This window comes from Zootoca vivipara, chromosome 13 (assembly GCF_963506605.1).
Source record: "Zootoca vivipara chromosome 13, rZooViv1.1, whole genome shotgun sequence".
NCBI lineage: Eukaryota > Metazoa > Chordata > Lepidosauria > Squamata > Lacertidae > Zootoca > Zootoca vivipara.
In genome coordinates this window covers 1,388,223-1,412,934 of record NC_083288.1, presented here as the reverse complement: position 1 = coordinate 1,412,934, position 24,712 = coordinate 1,388,223, and the positions used below count along the sequence as shown (strand labels likewise).

At 46.9% G+C, this 24,712-nt stretch overlaps 1 protein-coding gene across 3 annotated transcripts in view; it reads right to left on the bottom strand.

Annotated features, from left to right (window-relative positions):
* Positions 1-1,392: 1,392 nt before the first annotated feature.
* KIAA1671 (KIAA1671 ortholog) overlaps positions 1,393-24,712 on the bottom strand; it is a 52,049-nt gene continuing 28,729 nt past the window's right edge. For all 3 annotated transcript variants that reach the window (XM_060282108.1, XM_060282107.1, XM_060282109.1), the window contains exons 3-8: positions 15,776-16,016; positions 15,508-15,685; positions 14,391-14,515; positions 13,147-13,286; positions 11,799-11,893; positions 1,393-4,314 (exon numbers count right to left, since the gene is read on the bottom strand). In XM_060282108.1, coding sequence (XP_060138091.1) covers positions 11,815-11,893; positions 13,147-13,286; positions 14,391-14,515; positions 15,508-15,685; positions 15,776-16,016 — 763 coding nt within the window. In that variant the 3' untranslated portion in view covers positions 1,393-4,314; positions 11,799-11,814. The remainder of the gene's footprint in view (positions 4,315-11,798; positions 11,894-13,146; positions 13,287-14,390; positions 14,516-15,507; positions 15,686-15,775; positions 16,017-24,712) is intronic.

Below are 24,712 nucleotides of genomic sequence, written 5' to 3'. Positions count from 1 at the left end.
CAGCCACTCCATCCAGCAGACCCCACCCATTGCCTTTCACTTCAATAGTGAGGGCTCCACTCCACAATTTGGAGCCATTATGCAGAGGCCTCAGCCCGCCCGCCTGCCCGCAAGTCAGCCCATCAGCATGTTGGCACTGCTCCTTGCCAGAACCTCACAGAAGTTCTGGGTCAGCAGCTTTCCCAAGGGGTTCACCCCGAACCAAAGCCCTTTCAGCAGCAGCAAACACTGTCGAGGAGGGCCTTTCCATTGAAAGGAGCAAGAATTCTGTGCCTCTAGTCTCAGGTTGCTGGTCTTTAAAAGGCAGGCTCATGAGAATCCTCATCCAGGTTATTAAAACTATGTGTTTATTCTAGCGAGTGAAAGTGACTTGAACCAGCAATGTAAGGAGGATATTACAAGCTGGAACATGTGCAGAGAAGGGAAACCAAGATGATCAAGGGTCTGGAAGCCAAGCCTTATGAAGAATGGTTGAAGGAGTTGGGTATGTGTAGCCTGGATGAAAGGAGCTATGATTGTTATCTTCAAATATCTTAAGAGCTATCACACAGAAGATGGAGCAAAGCTTGTTTTCTCCTGCTCTGGAGGGTAGGACTCGAACCAATGGCTTCAAGTTCAAGAAAGGAGATTCCAGCTAAACACCAGGAAGAACTTTTTGACAGTAAGAGCTGTTTGGCAGTGGAACGGACTCCCTTGAGAGGTTGTGGACTCTCCTTCACTGGAGGTTTCTAAGCAGAGGTTGCATGGCCATCTGTCACAGCTGTTTTAGTTGAGATTCCTGCATTGCAGGGGGTTGGACTAGATGGCCCTTGGTGTTCCGTCCAACTGTGCAATTCTATGATTCTATGAATTTTGGTCTGTCTGTTTTGCATGTCTATGCATCTTCCTCTAGGTGCCAACCAGACCTGCTTAGCTTCAGCAAAGTGGGGATTGCATCACAACACTCATTCAGATCATTCTCTGAAGCCAGCAACTTGTGGTCTTGCAACTTGTGTGGAATTGTTTTGCTGTGCTTCAAGGGGCCGTATGCAGCCATCATCTGGTAGGATGCAAGAGCTGGAACTGGGAGCCCAGACCCAAACTGGTATAGCTGCCACCTCAGGAGAAAGAAAGGGCCCTGCCAAACTCCCACCTCTAGTCTTCTCTCCTTCCCAAACTATGTGTATGGGGTGGGGGAGAAAGAGGGCAGGGATGCTGGGACTCTTCTTCAGCTACCTGTTCCCTCTTTCTGGCTACCTCAGAGAGCGAGCAAGCAAGGCTGCAGCAGCTGAACAACCCCCCCCCCTCCATCCTGTTCTGAGAGAGTAACATTTAAAAACAGAGGAAGACTATGGAGTCTTCTATGGGAGAGGAAAACCTTCTGCTTCAATAAATGAAAGATGGACATGCAAAGTCATTCTGAATGCTGTTTTTAATCAGATATAGTTGTCCAAACATTTCTTAGTAGTAAAACTACTAAAATACAGAATTTCAGTGCCTTGCACAAGCACAAAAGGGAATCCGTGTGTGTATAGATTCAGAGGAATTTGCCATGATGCCACCTTAATCCCGCTCCTTTGTGCAGAGCCAGCTCCCCGGGGAATCCAGGGCTCAGCTGCCCAGGCACTGCAAACATTCCAACAAACCCCCTGCCTCCCCCCCCCCCATGACAGAGATGCTGTGGATGCCCCAAACTTTGCTGCAGGCCCTCTCATCCCAGCAAAATGTTTCTGCTAGGCTGGGAAGGAGTCTGTAGGGTGTGTGTGTCTGTGTGCATACTCAGTGCAATTTAAGGAAAGGCTTCTAACACACATTAGAGGCACAGGCGGAAATCAAATCAAATGAGAACACCAGGACAAAAAAATCATTTTTTTAAGCGAAGGAAATGGGAAAATTGTTAGCACCTTCAGGGGCATTTGGGTGCCAATCTCATTTGCCACTACAGCACAGCCAACCCACCTAGCAAGCAAAACAAACAGACAAGGGCCAAACCAAAATATCCTGAGTCTTAGGAAGTGGCAAGGTCTGGGGGGAAATCTATACCCACAGCTACTTGAAAAGGAGGGGCATTGTGTGACAGCATCTCTCTAATCCCCTGGGTAGTGGCACACCCACACCCTTCCCAAACCATGCAACAACCCCTGTGAGCTGGGAGTGGGGTGAGGATGCTGCTAAGCAACACTGAGGACCCCAGGATACATCCTCCGTGGTGCCCAGATAGCAAAATATCACTGCTATTCCTACTCTGAGAGGAACCCATGGGAGGCATCTGGTTTAAGAGAGGCAGATCCCCAGGGGATGTAGAGGTTCTTCTGCCTCATCCCAAGCAAGAAGGTGCTCCATCACAGGCACAGCCACTTAGCTGAGGAGTGGTCTCCTGAAAGGGAGGGGCTGATTGGGAGACAGCACCATTTGCATGGCGCTTGGGCATAGGCCGAAGACCAAAAACACCCAGGTGGGGCAGGGCAGGGCAGGGAATAGCAGAAAAAGCCAATTATGTGAGGAATTGGCACAGATGTCTGAAAGCCCACAAGGGCAAATTGGGGGTGCTCATCTGCCAACAGCTGCCCTTCAGCGTTAGGCCTAGATCAGTGGGATGCCTCCCCTGCCCGTTCCTAAGGGTCACTGTAGATGCATTTTTGTCCTCCCAACAGGACTCTGTACTTGTGAGACACTGCTCAGCAGTGAAATCTTCTGCCCACCACAGACCGTGTGTCCGTGGAGGACATCTGTGCAATGCAATAGAAATCTGTCCAGTTCTGTGACAATATAAACTTTAATTTTCTGAAAATAGAACATTTCTGGGAAGAGCACTTGGGATAATGATATTTTCTTAACACAGCCTCCATCCAAAAAAGGAATCCCAAACATGGGGGCTTTGGGTAAGGAAACATCCTTTAAACAACAACAACAGAGAAATCTCACTATGGAAGGAAGAAGCTTGCAGATCCTTCATGGGAACTTGTTCTGGTAAAGAGGCAAAAGCAGAGACTCAGCAACGGAAAAGACCAAAAAGGAAGGAAGGAAGGAAGGAAGGAAGGAAGGAAGGAAGGAAGGAAGGAAGGAAGGAAGGAAGGAAGGAAGGAAGGAAGGTGCTTCGCAGGGCATGATTCACCTTCACCCCCCCTTGGACGAGAATGAGCGACCCCCGGATTTCTTTTGACAGATTGTGACAAGTCTGTCTCCAAGAATGCTTGGAGACCACAGGCAGGGACCCTAAGCTCCTTCACTGATATCATCCAAGTTTAACATTTGTGGGGAAATGCACACTTCTGCAACTGAACTTTTGAAATAACCAGAGGAATATAAACTATTTATTTACCCCTTTATTTACAGAAGGAAAAAACTAAATCATCCAGCAAGAGAACCCAGCAGGGTTCCTACGCAGCCCTGATCCTGGCAAGGTGAGACTTCCCTTCTTTTTTCAGTAAATAATGAGGGGTGGGCAACCACCCCTCAGATTATTTGCAACTATTTTAATGAGTTACAGGTAGGTAGCCGTGTTGGTCTGAGTCGAAGCAAAATAAAAAATTCCCTCAGTAGCACCTTAAAGACCAACTAAGTTTATATTTTGGTACCAAAATATAAACTTAGTTGGTCTTTAAGGTGCTACTGAAGGAATTTTTTATTTTAATGAGGACTGTCTGATGTTATTGCTTTATCCCTCTAGAAAGGGGATGCTCATTACTCTGTGTGCTGACAAAACACACGCACATACAATCTCACTTAAACGATAAAATCTCATTTGATCCTAAAAAAGAAAGAAAGAATATATATCACATTGTCTTGGCGGAACAGATGATCCACAAAGTTAATACCAGCCAATCAAAATTTTCTTAAAAAATAATCAGTCAAGTTTCCTCTTTCAATATGGCAGTAAACATAATCTGTTTCTTCCTCTTTCCACTTCCCATCCTCAGACAGGAACAAGTCTTTTCGCAAGAGACCAGCCCATAAGTTCATCTGCTACAACATCCTCTCTTTGTTCATAAGCCAACCCAGAGCAGGTTGGTGTGCCCAATTCCCCAGCCAGAAGGCCATTGTGTCAGGCACAGCACCACCCCACCCCCGGTAGCTGGAGTGGGGGGGCGGCAGCTCTGCAGCACAACTAGGAGGCCACGACAGCCACAGCTGCAGAGGGGCGGAATGGATCCTGAGGAGTCGGACAGCCTCCCACATCAGGCCCACCAAGGACTATGGAGAAACTTTTCACACCAGATGGAAAGGCACTGCGCACACAGGCGTCAGGGTGGGAAGCAGCAGCAGCAGCAGCAGTGGAGAGGGGCATGAGCAAGTTAAGGCTTCTTCTGTCTTCCAAGTCACCCGGACTTCCACCTGGAAAGTTGGGGGAGAAACACTATTTCATATCTGCTGGTGGAATAAGGCCTTCTTCACACAGTGCATAATTAAACCGTGGAACTCGCACAGACAGCAGGCAGCAATGGCCACCAACTTGGACGGCTGTTGATGGCTTAGAATAATAGGATCACAGTTGGAAGAGACCACAAGAGCCATCCAGTCCAACCCCCTGCCAAGCAGGAAACACCATCAAAGCATACCTGGCGCCGTGGTGCGATGGATCCCCCCCCCGCCCCGTTTCCCAGCAGGGCGGGCGGGCGCAGGGCGGCTGCTGCCTGGACGGACGGCGCCTTGCGCCACACAGCCTGGCCGTAGGACCGGCCCTGGGCCAGGTGGCGCTACCCGCCCCCTGTTGCGACGCCCCTGCGCATGGCATAGGCGGCCTGGAGCCGCTGAGCAGCTGAGAGGCGCGCCTGGGGCTGCATCCGCTGCGCCGCGGCGCCCCTGGTGGCCTGGTGCCCCGCGCCACTGGACCCGGGCCTAGAGACAGCCCTGTTCCTGACAGATGTCTGTGAAGCCTCTGCTTAAAGACCTCCAAAGGAGGAGACTCCACCACACTCCTTGGTAGCAAATTCCACTGATGAACAGCTCTTGCTGTCAGGAAGTTCTTCCTAATGTTTAGGTGGAATCTTCTTTCTTGAAGTTTGAATCCATTGCTCCGTGTCCACTTCTCTGGAGCAGAAAACAACCTTTCACCCTCCTCTATATGACATCCTTTTATATATTTGAACATGGCTATCATATCAGCCCTTAACCTTCTCTTCTTCAGGCTAAACACACCCAGCTCCCTAAGCCGTTTCTCATAAGGCATCATTTCCAGGCCTTTGACCAATTTGGTTGCCCTCCTCTGGACACGTTCCAGCTTGTCAGTATCCTTCTTGAACTGTGGTGCCCAGAACTGGACACAGTACTCCAGGTGAGGTCTGACCAGAGCAGAATACAGTGGTACTATTACTTCCCTTGATCTAGATGCTATACTCCTATTGATGCAGCCCAGAATTGCATTGGCTTTCTTAGCTGCTGCATCACACTGTTGACTCATGTCAAGTTTGAGGTCTACCAAGACTCCTAGATCCTTTTCACATGTACTGCTCTCAAGCCATGTGTCACCCATCCTGTATTTGTGCCTTTCATTTTTTTTTGCCCAAGTGTAGTACTTTATATTTCTCCCTGTTCAAATTCATCTTGTTTGCTTTGGCCCAGTTCTCTAATCTGTTAAGGTCATTTTGAAGTATGATCCTGTTCTCTGGGGTATTAGCCACCCCTCCCAATTTGGTGTCATCTGCAAACTTGCTCAGGATGCCCTCAAGCCCATCATCCAAGTCATTGATAAAGATGTTGAATAAGACTGGGCCCAAGACAGAGCCCTGTGGCACCCCACTAGTCACTTCTCTCCAGGATGAAGAGGAGCCATTGATGAGCACCCTTTGGGTTCGGTCAGCCAGCCAGTTACAAATCCATTGAATGGTAGCATTGTCTAGCCCACATTTTACTAGCTTCTTTACAAGAATATCATGGGGCACCTTGTTAAAGGCCTTGCTGAAATCAAGATATGCTACATCCACAGCATTCCCTTTATCTACCAGGCTTAGTCTGACATGACCTATTTTTCAGAAACCCATGCTGACTTTTAGTGATCACAGTGTTCCTTTCTAGGTGCTCACAGAATGCTTAATGATCTGCTCTAGAATCTTTCCTGATATTGATGTCAGGCTGACTGGGCGGTGATTGTTTGGGTCCTCTCTTTTCCCCCTTTTGAATATAGGGACAACATTTGCCCTCCTCCAGTCTGCTGGGACTTCGCCTGTTCTCCAGGAATTCTCAAAGATTACTGTCAGTGGTTCTGAAATCACCTCTGCCAGTTCTTTTAATACTCTTGGATGTAGTTCATCTGGCCCTGGAGACTTGAATACATCTAAACTAGCCAAGTCTTCTTGTACTACCTCCTTACTTGTTCTGGGCTGCGTTTCCCCTGCTGAATGATCGGCTCCATATTCTTCAGGTCGGGCATTGTTTTCTTTTTTGGAGAAGACTGAGGCAAAGAAGGCATTGCGGATTTCTCCCCTTTCTCTGTCCCCTGTTTGCATTTCACCATCTTCTCCTCTAAGTGACCCCACTGTTTCCTTCTAGCCACAGTGGCTCTGCTCTGCCTCCACAGTCAGAGGCAGCAATGCTTCTGAATCCCAGCTGCGGGAAAGGGCTGCTGCGTTCATAGGAGCAGTGCATCTTTATGAGCTGGGTTTCCCTCCTGCGCTGTGCTTCCCTCATTAGGGTCTAACTTAACCCATGGGGAGAAAGTGACGGAAGACATGTTTTGCATGCAGAGAGCTTCAGGTTCATTCCTTGTCATTTCCATTAGAATAAGAGCAGGTGGCTGGTAATGGAGAGGAACTTTCTTTGCCAGAGACTCTGGAGAGCCCCTGCAAACCAAAGGAGGTCATGCTTTCATATTATTATTATTATTATTATTATTATTATTATTATTATTATTAAAAATAAGAAATTATTATTACTATTTTTATTATTCAGCTGCTAACAACCCTCTTCAAATTCCTGATAGCCATCTTCAAATATCTCAAGGGCTGTTACAGGGAAGATGGTGCAAGCTTGTTTTCTCCTGCTCTGGAGGGTAGGACCTGAACCAATGGATTCAAGTTCCAAGAAAGAAGATTCAGACTAAACATCGGAAAAAACTTTCTGATAGTCTCCCTTGGGAGGTGGTGGACTCTCCTTCCTTGGAGGTTTTTAAGCAGAAGTTGGATGGCCCTTTGTCACGGCTGTTTTAGTTGAGATTCCTGCATTGCAGGGGGTTGGGCTAGATCAGGCATCCCCAAACTTGCACCTGCTAATTCCAACAGGCAGGAGTGGCCCATTTCACCACCTGAAGCAAAATGGGAATTGCTCCTTCCTTCCTTCCCCCTCCCCACCCCACCCCTTCCACCACAGGAGCCTTGGCATTTGCAAAGCATTGCTGATGTGTTTCTCTGCATGCGGACGGGTAAGCCGAGTGATGGCACCTCCTGCTGGAAGACCCCCCTCTCACCAGTGAGAGGGAGACATTCTGGGAGCAGGAGAAGCAGTGGGGCAGGTGGAGAACCACCTCTTGCATGTTGTGCATTGAAAGAAAACTACGGTATATGGAAATGATATACCAGTGGTATTTGACACCTACTAAACTGGCAAAAACGTATAGGACAAGTACAAATACCTGCTGGAAATGTAAAGAAAAAGAAGGTACCTTTTACCATATGTGATGGAACAGTAAGGTAATAAAAGCTTTCTGGGAGATGGTATATAATGAAATGAAAAAAATGCTTAAAATAACCTTTGTTAAGGAACCAGAAGCTTTTCTATTAGGAACTTGCTGGCCCAGCCACGCGTTGCTGTGGTTCTTTCCTGTGATTCCCCCCACTCTCTCCGGACACATGACTTATCCTGCCCCTTCCTCCCCCACCCCCATTTCATCCCTGTGACTGCCCCCACCCTGTCCTGGCTCATGAGCTATCGAGCCCCCCCCCTCCAGCACATCCCTGTGACTGGCCCCACCCTGTCCTGACTCATGAGCTATCGAGCCCCCCTCCCCCACCCACCCCGTCTGAGCCCTCTGTTGTCTCCGGGGAGTGTTGGCCCCTAACCCCTGTTTCTCCATACCTTGGCCCCCACCCTTGGAGAAGGAACTGTCAGTTTCTGGGTTCTATTTCCCAGTATTTACTTTTGTCTGAGCCCTCTGTTGTCCCCGGGGAGTGTTGTCCCCTCCCCCCTGTATCTCCATACATTGGCCCCTGCACACGCATCGTGAACATTTATATATACAGTATATAGATTAAACATGAGAAGCAGAAGTTACTATTGTTTAATTTTATTTAGTGGGTATTGTATGATTTGAGCGTTGTGTGTTTTGTGGTTTGTTTGTTTGTTTGTTTTGGTTATTTGGATTTTCTAATATTGGAGTAGGTGTTTTGAATGTAGGATGTGGTATTGGGTTTTTTTACTGTGCTGTTTGCAATATTTTATTTCTCTAGTTGGGGTTGTCATTTATTTTGGCGTGTAGTGTATGATTTTGGTGTGGGTGGTTGTTTTTTTGGTTTTGGTAAGTGAGAGGGCTTGCAGAGAGCAGCCCACTCTGCTTACTTCCATCAGATGGGAGAGCAGCAGCAAGTCTGGGAGTTTAAATCAGGAACAGGAAGGGTTAAGACGGGTCCAGGGCTCTGCAGAGTCCTGGTGGCTCAGCTCCAGGTTGGTAGCAGGGAAGCAGGGGAGGAACTAGCTTCAGCAGGGGCTGGAAAGGAGGGAGTAAGTAGAAGGGCACCTCAGGAGCCTGTTTTGGGACCACGGAGGACCCATAGAGCAAGGAGGAGGGGCGTTTGGATGCCCAGTCTTAAAAGGGGGGTCAGAGCCCACGAGACGCCATTGTGGGCTTCTGCCCCATGCAGAGCAGACATGATTTGAGACATCTCACCACTGTATATAGCATGCACAATAAAACACTGAAAATCCAGAGGATGTGTGGAGTGCTTACTCGGGAGTAGCCAACACCCACCTGTGACAGTTTTTTAAATTTTTGGTATAGTTTTTTGGAATGTAGGATGGGATGCATTTTGTTTTTTTAATGTGTTGTTTGTAATGTTTTATTATTTTTATGGTTTTTATTGTGGGTATAATTGAGGAGTATTTGGTGTTGAGGAAGGTGGGGAGAGGTCCGTTTGGGCAAAGAAAAGGATTGGGGGGGTGATGATGCACCCCGGGACCCAGAGAACTACTTTAAAAATCCCAACCGGTGTGTGTGTGTGTGTCAAATAGCTAAGCCCCACAGCCCCGTAGCAACAGAAGGCACGTTTCGAAGCGCCCGAGCTGTTCGGTTCCATAAAAAAACCCAGGAAATGGTGAGGGGAAGGTAGGGAATTGTAAATGGGGGGGGGGGGGGATTGGCCACTGCAAATATCCGAGGACTTAAACTGGGGAGAGAAAGTGCATGGTTGTTGTTGTTTTTTTAAAGACGCAGAGGCTGGCAATCAGTCATAGCATAAAGCCTAGGTTAAAAGGGGCACGACTGCCCTTACTTAAAATGGCCGCCGTAGCCTCGCATGTGACACAATGCCCACTAAATTAAAAAGCAAAAACCCCTCACCGTGCCCCCAAGTGCGTGTTAGGGGAAATGATGAACAACTGCCTAATGCTGCCAGGCATTTATTAATGCAGCCGCCGGGAGAGGCTTTGGGCTTGGGCTTTGGAGGTGGAAGGGCCGTTTTGGCGGTCGGCCTACTCAGTTTTCCCTGTCCCAACCCACCCCCCACTGCTTTGGCTGACTCAGGGTGTCCCCCCCCCAATGGCTATGTGTTTCCCCACCTCCCTTTGTTGTGCCTCATCCCTGTGCACCCTCCCCCCATTGTGAAAGGCCCTATTCTGTTTGTTTTTCCCTGCTTGGCAATGCTGCGGCCTATTGAAAAAGCTGAGCCTTGTTGCTGCAAAAGGACTGTTTTCAGTTGGTTGCTGTGGAATTTTGTGATGTCATCTGGCAGCGCAGCTGCTGGAGTCTTCAGAGCTTCTGGTGGTGATGTTTAAATTGGGCGCCACTTTTTTGTGTGTTTAATCATTATTTTAGGTATGAAAGGTTTGCTTTTGGGGGGGGGGGGAATTATGCCTGATCCCTCTCTGATGGGCATGGAACGTTGTGGCCAAATTTGCTACATTATGGTTCAGCAGTTACGGAGAAAGGCTGTTTCATCCGAGTGCGCAATGCCTACATTTATTTATATATATAGATTACAGGTACCAACATTCCAAAGGAATAGAAAAGACTTTTCATGTATGGAACAACAGCCGCCCAGATGTTACTAGCCCAGAAATGGAAAGAACACAAAGTCCCTACCAGGAGTGGCAAACCAAGCTGATAGACTATGCTAAGATGGCAAAACTGACTGGAAAACTCAGAAACCAAGAGGACAAAAACTTTATAAAAGAATGAGAAAAATTTATAAGTTATTTAGGAAACCACTGTAAGCAGATGGAAACATTAGCAGGATTTTGATTTCACTTGTACCGGTAACAATTACCATGTATAATATGGATTGATATAAAAGTTGGAGTAGCGAAGAATATGTAGTATTAAATGCAGTGATGACCAAACTTGGCCCTCCAACTGTTTTGAAGGAGCGTCTCCACCTCCATCATTCTGCCCGGACACTGAGGTCCAGCACAGAGGGCCTTCTGGCGGTTCCCTCGTTGAGAGAAGCCAAGTTACAGGGAACTAGGCAGAGGGCCTTCTCAGTAGTGGCACCTGCCCTGTGGAACGCCCTCCCATCAGATGTCAAAGAGAAAAACAACTACCAGTTGTAATACTTAGTTGTACCAGTTGTAACATTTCTTCTTCTGAAGAAGTGAGCATGCACACGAAAGCTCATACCAAAATAAAAACTTAGTTGGTCTTTAAGGTGCTACTGAAGGAATTTTTTTATTTTGCTTCGACTCAGACCAACATGGCTACCTACCTGTTACCAGACTTTTTGAAGACATCTGAAGATAGCCCTGTTTAGGGAGGCTTTTAATGTTTAATAGATTATTGTATTTTTTCTGTTGGAAGTGGCTGGGGAAACTCAGCCAGATGGGCAGGGTATAAAGAATAAATTATTATTATTATTATTATTATTATTATTATTATTATTATTATTATTATTTTGGGACAACTCCCATCATCCCTAGCTAACAGGACCAGTGGTCAGGGATGATGGGAATTGTAGTCTCAAAACAGCTGGAGGGCCAAATTTGGCCATCACTGATTAAATGTTTAAAATGGGACCCCATGGAGGTCCTGAGATTTGGAGGAATCTCTATATATGGATATATATTTGGAAACTGTTTTTATAACTTTGTATTTGTAAAGCCAAGGGACCCAGGTGGCGCTGTGGGTTAAACTACAGAGTCTAGGGCTTGCTGATCAGAAGGTCGGCGGTTCGAATCCCTGCAACGGGGTGAGCTCCCGTTGTTCGGTCCCTGCTCCTGCCCACCTAGCAGTTCGAAAGCACATCAAAGTGCAAGTAGATAAATAGGAATCACTCCGGCGGGAAGGTAAACGGCGTTTCCGTGCGCTGCTCTGGTTCTCCAGAAGCAGCTTTGTCAAGCTGGCCACATGACCTGGAAGCTGTCTGCGGACAAACGCCGGCTCCCTTGGCCTATAGAGCGAGATGAGCGCCGCAACCCCAGAGTCGGACACGACTGGACCTGATGGTCAGGGGCCCCTTTACCTATTTGTAAAGCCAACTAAAAATGATTTTAAAACAAAAACAAAAAGTTTCTAAAAAATGCTTGCCCCCCCCCCCAGCACCTGGAATCCAGAGCTCCTCAATGAGACATCATGGCTGATGCCCCCTGGTTGCCCTGCCCTTCCCCCCCTGCATTGGGCCAGGCTCATTTGCTCTGCAGACCCTCTTCTACTCAACAGGAAGCTAACCCCATCGCTTTACCTCCAGACCTCGGTTGTCACACTTGGTTCTCGTATTGGCTCTGCCTCTTCTTGGACTTCAGCTCCTTCAGCCACTGTGGAGACTGCTCCTCCGACCTGGAATGTAGGAAACAGGCCTGAGTCACCCCCTTTACAAACAAATGCATGTCCCATTCGAGGCCCTTCCATAAGAAATTCATTAGTGGGGAGCTGAAATAAGGAGGGTGCCTGCTTCTCGCAAACCCATCTTCCCTTAGCCCTTGTTCGTTCCTCTTTGCACACAGGTGAGAAGGTGGGGAATGCATCCTGGTTGCCTAAAGTTTCAGCAAAACCTTTGGATTCAATCCTACTAATGCATCTAAAGGAGGATCTTTTCCCTCTGCACTGCAAGGCGTTCAGTGGGATGTGCAGCCATTGTTCCCTCGCAGCTGATCATGCTGAGCTTGGCTGGGGCAGAAGTTCGGAAGTCTTCTCAATGCAGCTCTGGCCGGTGATTATAGTCGCCTGAACCCAGAAAGAGAAGGTGGTGTTGGCCCACTTTCCTTCCTCCCATGACTGAAGCCTTTGTTAGCCTTTTGAGATGCTGCCAGATGACCCAATCTGATAGAAGGTGCAGCGAACAAGATGATACAGTTCTGCTAGGTGATTCATTATTGGCTTCACTCACAGAACGAGAAGAAAAAACTTAAAATATGGGCATTGAAAATAGTAGCTTATCTGGGGCTGGAAACAGGGGAATCAAAAAAACAAAGAAACTGCATGAATTCCCTGAGTTTCCCCAAGAGGCTTTTCATGCCTTTTGAAAGCAACTTCTCATTTAAAAAATGTGCAAAAACTCAGTAAAGTGCTGGTATTTATGTAAACAGAGTCTCAAAACTGGGGTCAAGAATAGGGTCTGTACTGTATGTAGTCCTGAATGTAGTCCAGTGGTACCTTGGTTTAAGAACAGCCCTGTTTATGAACTATTCGGTATACGAACTCCGCAAAAACGGAAGTAGTGTTCCTGCTAGTGAACTTTACCTTGGTCTAAAATGGAAGCTGAACGGTGGAAGGGCATTGACGGCAGGAGGCCTCATTAGGGAAAGCGCTCCTCAGTTTAAGAATGGCTTTGGTTTAAGAACACACTTCTGGAACGGATTAAGTTCGTAAACCGAGGTGCCACTGTATAAGCTGTAGAATTCCACTTCAAGATTTATAATTTTAAAATCACTAGCCAGGATTTAAAGTATTTGGGCAACCCCTGCTGGAATCTCAGAAACCAAAAGACTTCTGGGAAGCTAGAAGGTGGGGCTTTCACAAGTAGCAAAGCAGTAAAATCTGCAGAAAAGGTGAATTTCTCAGAATGTCACCCTGACAACAAGCCTCCTCACCTCTCTTCTTTCTCCGTGCCAACAGGCAGAACCCTGCCACCAGGAACTCCAGCCTGAAACGGGAATTTTGGTGACTTGGACAACTGCACGGGGCTGCCTTCTCCTGTTCCATCTGGTTCTTGTCTTTTCCTGAGCTGAGCCTGGAAGATGGCGAGAGGGGAACCCTTTGGTAAATGTCACAGTTGGATCACGAGTTTCACAAAAGGCAGCATGAGAAAGGGACCCACCAGCAATGAACTCACTCCGAGGAATGTCTAGCCAAGGGCCTGGTGCCTTTTGGCCATCATCTGCATCATGTGGAGGGGCATGATTTCAGGGATAGAGCACCTGGCTAGTCATCCAGTCACAAAGTAATAAAGGAGCAGCTCATGGAAAAGGTCATTGCCTGAGGAGGCCTTTGAGGGGAGACCAGGCTGCCCTAACACTTAGACACCCAGCAGATCTCTGCAGTTTGCAGGACAGTCTCTCCTGCAAGTTCCCAAGTTCCCAGAACCCTACTCCACAGGAACTCAGGACAGGCCTTTTAGTGCAGCTGCTCCTGTTCTGTGGAATAGCATCTGGGATGAGAGACGGAAGGGGTCCACTTTCTGGAAACAGCTGAAGACATTTTTGTTCTAACAGGCTTTCCCAACCAGATAGACCATGGACTTTGCCAGGAACGCCTATTTTGTATGGTTTTAATCTTGTTTCAAATGTATTTGTTTCTTTTGTATTTCTAACTGCTTTTAATTATATGATGTGTAAATCAACTTGAGATGGTGGTTTGGAAGGCAATAAATTAATTGTAGCAATAATACAATAATACAAACAATCTGACATGGTAACGGGCAGCTTCCTAAATTTTCAGGCAGCGTTGAATGGAGGCTCACAGCACAGGGCATGGGCCTCCCAGCTGTCTACTGGACATCCTGTTCCCAGTCTCCAGTCACTGGTCCCTTCCTCCCACACCGTCCCACTGCCTCCTTGCGTGCAACATGTGAGGTACCCCATTTCCTGTGGCCCTGACCAAAGCCCATCCTCAGATGCCTTTGGGGCTCAGAATGGGCTCCAGGTACTCCACTGGTACCCAAAGTGCCCCCTGGGCGTTTCTCTTCTTGTGCTACCAAATTACATGAACTAGTACCATGTGTTGAGGCAGAATCACCCTCTCCAGTGTCCCTGAAATATACTCCACAACTGGTTCCCACTGCTAAGGGCAAGTGTGTATGTAGTGGGGGCGGGGGTGTGTGCGCACCAACATTCACCTTGAGGGCTGAGTGGTCCATCCCTGGAAAGACGGGGAGCCTCTGCAGCTGAGAGACAGGCGACCTCTCTGTTGGCTGTGGGTTTCCTTCCTCACCAGAGTCTTCTTTCTTGGCTGAGTTTTCTGCTTAAGAATGAGGATTACTCATGAGGCTTCACATGAGACACTTTGAGAGGGAGGGAGGGAAGGAACAAAACACAGGGCTAGAAACCCACTGCTTGGCCCCCCTCCCACCTGCAGCTTCTTTCTCCTTTCAAAGCAGTCCTTGGGATGACTCCCCAATCAATTCTCCCAAGCCGGAAGCACCAGAAGGCAGCTTGGTCAGCCGGAGGATGCGACTTCACCCTCGGCCCACTTTGCTCCTGCCCAGGCCTCTGTGACTTTGCTGACCAGCTCCCTCTGTCTCCAATCTCCCTGTGGTGGCACAAATAATGTGTACCAGGCCTGGCATCAGAGCATGGAAAAGTCAGGCACTGCGGCCCCAAGACTAGCCAAGGGCCCACTGCTGCTCCAACAACCGCCCCTTTGCAACCAGAGGCACCATGGGGGAATTCTGGGTCTGCACAACCTTTCCTGACCCTTCCAGCCACAGAGGTGACTGGAGAGGTAGCAGGGCAGCAGTAATAAGATCCTTGCTGGCTGGGAGGTGAAAATCAAGTTGAGCCATTGTCTCTCCCCATTGTCTCTCATATTAATTTGTTCACCATTTTGTGGGTCTTGGCCACAAAACAGTACAGAAACAAGTGGATGAAGATGATGAAAGTCTCGGAGCCCGCACTGACAGGGACCTCTAACCTACAAAGGCAGAAAGTGCCCAGTTCCATGAGCTTTTGGCTAAGGTCTCCCGCCTCACCTCTCCCCCTCGCAGTGAACCATCCAGATAGGAAGCTAGAGAGCGCATAGCTGCACCTGACAATGTATCTGTTGGACACTATTCTAAGGGCACAACGATCAGGCACACAGCTCTGCACTATTCAACACCCCTTCAAGGTTTCAGGTTCAAATTTGGCTGGGATCCTGCAGCTTGGCTCGTTTACTTGCATCACTCATTGAAGTGTTTGGCAGATTCTGGGGATCTGGGAGAGGTTATATAGCACAGGACACCTTCCCTCTGCTACCTGTGGAGTCCTTGAACAACCACGTGCTGTCTGCCTCTTCTGTCACAGAGAGCCGCTGCTCCGTGTCTTCCCCGGTGCTTCTTCTGAGCGAGTGGGAAATTGGGGCTCGGTGTTGGCGCCTCCTTTTGCTGAGCTGCACGCGGGTTTTCAAGAGACTGGAGTCCAGCACAGGAGTTTGCTTTGAGAAGAACAAACACACGTGCTGTCAAACACAGACCTGCAACATTGCCTGCAATGCGTCCCTCAGGGACATGCCTCAAGAACTTACCTCCAGGAAGGAGAAGTCTGAGCCGGCCCCTGTGGGCGCAGGGGCCTTAGCCCCGTCCGCAGATTCTACGTCCGTGCTGAAGCGGTCTGGACTGGTGCCCCTGTGGTCCCTGGAGGAGTTGTGCTGGTCAGTTGCAGAGGCAGAATCTGTTTGCGAGGAGAAGGACGAGAACCGGCTGCTGGGGGGCTCCTTCCAGGCTGAAGCCACGTTGCTTTCTGAGGAAGGGGACTCTGGCACAAAGCTACGACAACCAAAGGGAACAGAGCAGTGGTTAGCCGAACAGCTCTTACTGTCAGGAAGTTCTTCCTAATGGAATACATTAGGAAGGAATACAAAGCAGGGAAGGCTGGGTGGTGGCTGAATCACCCCCCAACCCAGGAGACCAGCTGCCTCTTGAAGCAGGCTGCTTAAAGCTCAACCTCACCTCCTGCCTTCTTCATTTTTGTGTTTGGAGGCCTACCTTTCTTGTCCCCAGAACTGACTCAATCGCACAAACAAAATGTCAAGTGCTATTTTCCCTAGAGACCCACCCAGATTTTAATATCAGCAGAGGAGGCCCTTTTGGTAGCTCCCTCAGGATTGCAGGGTGGGGCTGGGGGGCTGGAGAGAGCCTTCTCTGTTGCAGCCCCCGAGTTGTGGTACCTGCACTATACAGCCTTGGGCAAATGCCAAAACCCTGGCCTTTGGCACCTGAGATGTGTATCTTTAGGACCTTAGGAAGGAGGACAGGTAAGGAATTACAGCAGTAATACTGACAATAACCTATTATCTCGCTTGGTGTTCTTCCTTTCTTGCCACAGAGCACAGGAAGTGGTATGTTTACAAAGCCAAGGAGAGCGGGGGGGGGGGGTCCCCAGGATGCCCTGCAACACTGAAGGTACTAAGGAAGAAAACACCCTGAAGAAAAAGTACACCCAATGCATCAGGAGGAGGAAGCCACAGTGTGCACACTGACTGCATCTGGGAAGGAAGTGCAGAACTGCCATTCTGGAGCTTCCATGAAGAAGATGGTGGACATTTTAAAAGAAGAGACCCAGTGGTCATACCCAAAGAACCATCTCATCCCTTACTCTTTCCCCACAGTGGTTGGCCAGATTGGGAACCCACCCACTGCGTGTCACAGAACCACAGAATCATAGAATCATACAGTTGGAAGCGACCACAAGGGCCATCCAGTCCAACCCTCTGCCAAGCAGGAAACAGCCCTGTGGTTTTCCACGGATCTGAGGGCAATGAAACAATCGTTGAGACGGCTAGAGCGCCGGTGGCGGATAACTCATTCTGAAGCTGACTGGACACGGGTTAGAGCTCAATGTCGAGCCTACCAAGTGGCAGTAGCGACGGCGAAGAAGACTTTCTTCACTGCCTCTACTGCATCTGCAGAAAACAGCAGCAGGGGAACTTTTTTAGGTGGTTCGCAGTTTAGTGGAACCACCTGCTCCATCAGGGCCCAGTACGGGCTGCATGATCTCCTGCAACAATTTTGCAAAGTTTTTTGCAGATAAAGTCACTCAGATTTGGGAAGAGGTAGACTCCACCGTGGGAGCAGGAGAGTGCTACAGTCCTGTAGTCCAGTTGTGTGGGATCAATTCCAATCTGTTACCTCCGAGGATGTGGACAGGCTGCTTGGACGAGTGAAACCAACCACCTGTCTCCTTGATCCTTGCCCATCCTGGCCTATAAAAGCTAGCTGGGAGCAGCTGGGCGATGGGCTTCGCGGGTTGGTGAATGCTTCTCTCTGTGAGGGAGCCTTCCCAGACCCGCTGAAAGAGGCAGTTATTAAACCGCTTCTTAAAACACCATCTTTAGATGCGGCCAATATGGCCAACTATTGGCCAGTCTCAAATCTTCCATTCTTGGGCAAGGTGATTGAGCGAGTGGTTGCTGAACAACTCCAGACACGCCTGGAAGAAGCGGACCACTTGGATCCCTTCCAGTCGGGATCATGGGACTGAAACTGCCTTGGTTGCACTGGTCGATGATCTCCGGCGGGCTAGGGACAAAGGTGAGAGCTGTTTCCTGGTCCTGCTGGATCTCTCAGCGGCTTTTGACATCATCGACCATAACATCCTTCTGGACCGTCTAGAGGGGTTGGTCGGGAGCTGGGGGCACTGTCATACAGTGGTTCCGCTCCTTCCTCCTGGGCCGCGTTCAGAAAGTGGTGGTGGGGGATGAGTGTTCGGACCCCTGGGCTCTCACTTGTAGGGTGCCTCAGGGCTCTGTCCTCTGCCCCATGTTTTTTAACATCTACATGCAGCCGCTGGGAGAGATCATCAGGGGGTTTGGGCTGGGTGTGCATCAGTATGCGGACGATACCCAGCTCTACCTCTCTTTCAAATCAGAGCCAGTGAAGGCGGTGAAGGTCCTGTGTGAGTGCCTGGAGGCGGTTGGAGGATGGATGGCGGCTAACAGATTGAGGTTGAATCCTGACAAGACAGAAGTACTGTTTGTGGGGGACAGGAGGCAGGCAGGTGTGGAAGACTCCCTGGTCCTGAATGGGGTAAGTGTCCCTGAAGGACCAGGTGCGCAGCCTGGGAGTCATTTTGGACTCACAGTTGTCCATGGAGGCGCAGGTCAATTCTGTGTCCAGGGCAGCTGTCTATCAGCTCCATCTGGTACACAGGCTGAGACCCTATCTGCCTGCAGACTGTCTCGCCAGAGTGGTGTATGCTCTGGTTATCTCCCGCTTGGACTACTGCAATGCGCTCTACGTGGGGCTACCTCTGAAGGTGACCCGGAAACTACAACTAATCCAGAATGCGGCAGCTAGACTGGTGACTGGGAGCGGCCGCCAAGACCACATAACACCGGTCTTGAAAGACCTACATTGGCTCCCAGTACATTTCTGAGCACAATTCAAAGTGTTGGTGCTGAACTTTAAAGCCCTAAACGGACTCGGTCTAGTATACCTAAAGGAGCGTCTCCACCCCATCATTCTGCCCGGACACTGAGGTCCAGCACCGAGGACCTTCTGGCGGTTCCCTCGCTGCAAGAAGCCAAGTTACAGGGAACCAGGCAGAGGGCCTTCTCCATAGTGGCACCTGCCCTGTGGAATGCCCTCCCACCAGATGTCAAAGAGAAAAACAACTACCAGACTTTTTGAAGACATCTGAAGGCAGCCCTGTTTAGGGAAGCTTTTAATGTTTAACAGATTATTGTATTTTAATATTTTGTTGGAAGCCGCCCAGAGTGGCTGGGGAAACCCAGCCAGATGGGCGGGGTATAAATAATAAATTATTATTATTATTATTATTAAATAGAGGAAAACATTAGAATGGGGAAAACCAGAGATCTGTTCAAGAAAATTGGAGATATGAAAGGAACATTTCGTACAAAGATTACCATAATCAAGGACAAAAGTGGTAAGGACCTAACAGAAGCAGAAGACATCAAGAAGAGGTGGCAAGAATACACAGAGGAATTATACCAGAAAGACATGGAGGTTTCGTACACCCCAGGTAGTGTGGTTGCTGACCTTGAGCCAGACATCTTGGAGAGTGAAGTCAAATGGGCCTTAGAAAGCACTGCTAATAACAAGGCCAGTGGAAGTGATGATATTCCAGCTGAACTATTTAAAATTTTAAAAGATGATGCTGTTAAGGTGCTACACCCAATATGCCAGCAAGTTTGGAAAACTCAGCAATGGCCAGAGGATTGGAGAAGATCAGTCTACATCCCAATTCCAAAGAAGGGCAGTGCCAAAGAATGCTCCAACTACCGCACGATTGCGCTCATTTCACACGCTAGCAAGGTTATGCTTAAAATTCTACAAGGCAGGCTTAGGCAGTATGTGGACCGAGAACTCCCAGAAGTGCAAGCTGGATTTCGAAAGGGCAGAGGAACCAGAGACCAAATAGCAAACATGCGCTGGATTATGGAGAAAGCTAGAGAGTTCCAGAAAAACGTCTACTTCTGCTTCATTGACTATGCAAAAGCCTTTGACTGTGTCGACCACAGCAAACTATGGCAAGTTCTTAAAGAAATGGGAGTGCCTGATCACCTCATCTGTCTCCTGAGAAATCTCTATGTGGGACAAGAAGCTACAGTTAGAACTGGATATGGAACAACTGATTGGTTCAAAATTGGGAAAGGAGTACGACAAGGTTGTATATTGTCTCCCTGCTTATTTAACTTATATGCAGAATTCATCATGCGAAAGGCTGGACTAGATGAATCCCAAGCCGGAATTAAGATTGCCGGAAGAAATATCAACAACCTCAGATATGCAGATGATACAACCTTGATGGCAGAAAGCGAGGAGGAATTAAAGAACCTTTTAATGAGGGTGAAAGAGGAGAGCGCAAAATATGGTCTGAAGCTCAACATCAAAAAAACCAAGATCATGGCCACTGGTCCCATCACCTCCTGGCAAATAGAAGGGGAAGAAATGGAGGCAGTGAGAGATTTTACTTTCTTGGGCTCCTTGATCACTGCAGATGGTGACAGCAGTCACGAAATTAAAAGACGCCTGCTTCTTGGGAGAAAAGCAATGACAAACCTAGACAGCATCTTAAAAAGCAGAGACATCACCTTGCCGACAAAGGTCCGTATAGTTAAAGCTATGGTTTTCCCAGTAGTGATGTATGGAAGTGAGAGCTGGACCATAAAGAAGGCTGATCGCCGAAGAATTGATGCTTTTGAATTATGGTGCTGGAGGAGACTCTTGAGAGTCCCATGGACTGCAAGAAGATCAAACCTATCCATTCTTAAGGAAATCAGCCCTGAGTGCTCCCTGGAAGGACAGATCGTGAAGCTCAGGCTCCAATACTTTGGCCACCTCATGAGAAGAGAAGAATCCTTGGAAAAGACCCTGATGTTGGGAAAGATTGAGGGCACTAGGAGAAGGGGACGACAGAGGACAAGATGGTTGGACAGTGTTCTCGAAGCTACGAACATGAGTTTGACCAAATTGCGGGAGGCAGTGCAAGACAGGAGTGCCTGGCGTGCTATGGTCCATGGGGTCACGAAGAGTCGGACACGACTAAACAACTAAACAACAACAACAACAAAAATTATTATTATTATTATTATTATTATTATTATTATTATTATTATTAGCCCTCAGATGGGGCAAAGGGGAGAAAGTTAGCCCTGGGGTGGATCTTGAAAGCCTTGGCATGAATAAGAGAAGAATGGGAGGGAGACACTTGACCAATAGAGTGTGAGACAAGAGGGACTGACAAGAGATTGATTTTGTAAAAGATGAAGGATTGGAAAGCTAGGCGTCAGGGGAGCTCAAGCGCAAAAACAGTGCACTTTAAAAGTGTTGAGCTTAAGGTACCATGTTCACAGCAGTGGGAAGAAACACCCCTGGTGCTATGGTAGGTGCAGAGTACAGAATCATAGAACTGGAGTTAAAATGGTCATCTAGTCCAACCCCCTGCAATGCCGGAATCTCAGCTAAAGCATTCATGACAGATGGCCATCCAACCTCAGCTTAAAAACCCCCAAGGAAGAAGAGTCCACCACTTCCTGAGGGAGATTGTTCCACTGCCAAACAGCTCTTACTGTCAGAAGTTCATCCGAATGTTTAGTTGGAATTCCTTTCTTGTAACTTGAAGCTTGCTGCCTCTTCCATGGGACAGCCCTTCATAACTTGAAGCCATTTGTTCGAGTCTCCAGAGTAGGAGAAAACAAGCTCCAAAACTTTGGTCAGCAGCAACCTCCAAAAAGCTCAACAACTCTGGGCACTTTGCGATAAATAAGGGTTTTTTAGTTTGGTTTGGTTTGGTTTGGTTAAATAATTAATTTTTGGTTTATTAAATACAGTTATATATTACAATCATACATTTTTGTTATTTAAACTATAAATATTGTGAAATTATGGTTTTTTTCTTGGAGTGACACACCACCCAAGTTATGCTCAGTTTTTTGGCGAATTTTGACACACCAAGCTCAAAAGGTTGCCCATCACTGATTTAGATCAAGGGAAGTAATAGTACCATTGCATTCTGCTCTGGTCAGACCTCACCTGGAGTACTGTGTCCAGTTCTGGGCACCACAGTTCAAGAAGGATACTGATAAGCTGGAACGTGTCCAGAGGAGGGCAACCAAAATGGTCAAAGGCCTGGAAACGATGCCTTTTGAGGAACGGCTTAGGGAGCTGGGTATGTTTAGCCTGGAGAAGAGAAGGTTAAGGGGTGATATGATAGCCATGTTCAAATATATTAAAGGATGTCATATAGAGGAGGGAGAGAGGTTGTTTTCTGCTGCTCCAGAGAAGCGGACACGGAGCAATGGATTCAAACTACAAGAAAGAAGATTCTACCTAAACATTAGGAAGAACCTCCTGACAGCAAGAGCTGTTCAACAGTGGAATTTGCTGCCAAGGAGTGTGGTGGAGTCTCCTTCTTTGGGGGTCTTTAAGTGGAATGCTTTGATGGTGTTTCCTGCTTGGCAGGGGATTCAAGAACTTCCTGACAGTAAGACAGTGGAATTTGCTACCATGTAGTGTGGTGGAGTCTCCTTCTTTGGAGGTCTTTAAGCAGAGGCTTGACAGGCATATGTCAGGAATGCTTTGATGGTGTTTCTTGCTTGGCAGGGGGTTGGACTGTATGGCCCTTTTGGTCTCTTCCAACTCTATGATTCTATGATTATCAGGTCAATTAAGTATTCAAGATTGATAATAAGAATATTGGTTTTCAAATAGAAAAAATCCAGCTTGGAAACGGAACTGTTAGATACAAAGGTTAGAAATCTTTCTAAGATGTATAATCTGTTGTTGGAGTGGCATACGAAAGATGAACAAGTTAAATCGGTAATGATTGATTGGGCTAAAGATGTGGGGCATAACATTATGTTTAAGAATTGGGAGAGATTGTGGAACAAAGTTTACGGCCTGCATGGCATTGAGAGAAAAATGTATTCATACATCAGATAATAAATGTTGGAAATGCAAATGTGGTGGACATGCCCCAAAGTAAAAGACTTCTGGGAAAAGATTTCTAATGAGCTGAAAATGGTGTTGAAAAACACTTTTATTAAAAAATCAGAAGCCTTCTTACTTGGAATAGTAGGGGAAGAAATTCCCCCCAAAGATGTTACATTCTTTCTGTATGCCACAACTGCTGCAAGATTACTACTAGCTAAGAACTGAAAGATTCAAGAGATACCGACCATAGACGAATGGCAAAAGAAGATGATGGACTTCGTGGAACTTGCCAAACTGACTGGGAAACTCCGCGACCAGGAAGAAGAGACGGTGGAAGAAGGCTGGCAAAAATTTAAATTACCGTATATTTGAAAAAATATTGTAATATTTAATACATTATATTCCTTAGGGAAGGTGTTATAGGCTTTTGGTGTGAATTGTAAGATGTAGGTTAGTTTTAGGATGTTTTAGTGTAAAAATTTGATTGGATTGCGTTTTAATTTTGAAATTGCTAAAGATGAGAGGAATTGAAATTCAGATTTTTTGGGGGGGGACTGGGGGAAGTCACCAAACGATGTTGATAAAAAGTTATGAATTGTAAGAATTATTTGTGTTTTATTTTTTGTTATTTTTATTTTTTATATTTTTTGTTCTTATATATAAAATGAATAAAAATTATTTTTTTAAAAAGATACAGGACATAATATACAAATGGAAGACTGGGGAAAGTTATGGAAAGTTAATTTAAAATTTACTGATTGTATATTGTTAAAAGAGAATTATATGAAAATGATGTACTGATGGTATATTGTTGTTGTTGTTGTTTAGTCGTTTAGTCGTGTCCGACTCTTCGTGACCCCATGGACCAGAGTATGCCAGGCACTCCTGATGGTATATTACACTAGCGAAAATAGCCAAAATGTATAGAACAAGCTCCAATAAGTGTTGGAAATGTAAAGAAAAAGAAGGAACGTTCTATCACATGTGATGATGGAATTGTAAAATTATTAAAAACTGTTGGGACATGATTTATAATGAAATGAAACGAATGTTTAAGATAACCTTTGTTAAAAACCTTTGTTAGGTATTTTAGGCCAAGACTTGCCAAAAGACAAGAAAAAATTATTCATGTATGCTACAACAGCGGCTAGAATTTTACTAGCTCAAAAGTGGAAAAGCGATGAAATGCCAACAGAAAAACTGATGGAATATGCTGAAATGGTGAAGTTGACTGAAAGACCTAAAGATAAGGACACTAGAGACTTTTAAAAAGACTGTGAACCTTTTATGATGTACATACAGAAGCAACATAAGGAAATGGACTCACTTGCAGGGTTTGATTAAACACTTACAATCAACAAATAGAACAATATAATGATGTACAATCTTAACTTTACTATATGTATTAGGGAATAAGATAATATGCAGGAGAAGTAAATATGTTATAAACCAGAAAGGGAAGTTGTGGGAAGTTGTGGGGTGGGGAGTGTGATTCGAAATCTATTTTATGACCACCTTACTAGTAGTGATTATGTTAAAATTTGTTGTAAAACCATATTTTCCACCTAACTGCAGAACCTGACATTTGTCCCTATTAAAATTCATTTTGTTATCTTGTGCCCTGTTCTCCAATTTGTTGAGGTCATTTTGAATTTGGGTTCTCTCTTCTGTGGCATTAGCTCCCCCTCCCAGTGTGATCTCATCTGCACATTTGATGAGCATCCCCTCAATTCTTTCATCCAAGTCATTTATAAAGACATTGAACAGCAACGGGCCCAAGATAGAACCCAGCGGCACCCTACTTGTCACTTTTTCCCAGGATGATGAGGAACCATTAACAAATGCTGCTTGGGTTTGGTCAGTCAACCAGCTGCAAATCCACCTAACAGTTACTTCGTTCAACCCACATTTTACCAGCATCCTCACGAGAATATCATAGGGGACTTTGTCAAAAGCCTTCCTGAAATCAAGTCCAGAAGCTCAGAAGCCTTTCAGTTCTGCAACTCTGTACAGCTCTTGCTTACTAAGCCCCCTGTGATATACAGCCTTCACTCTGCCCCTTTTGC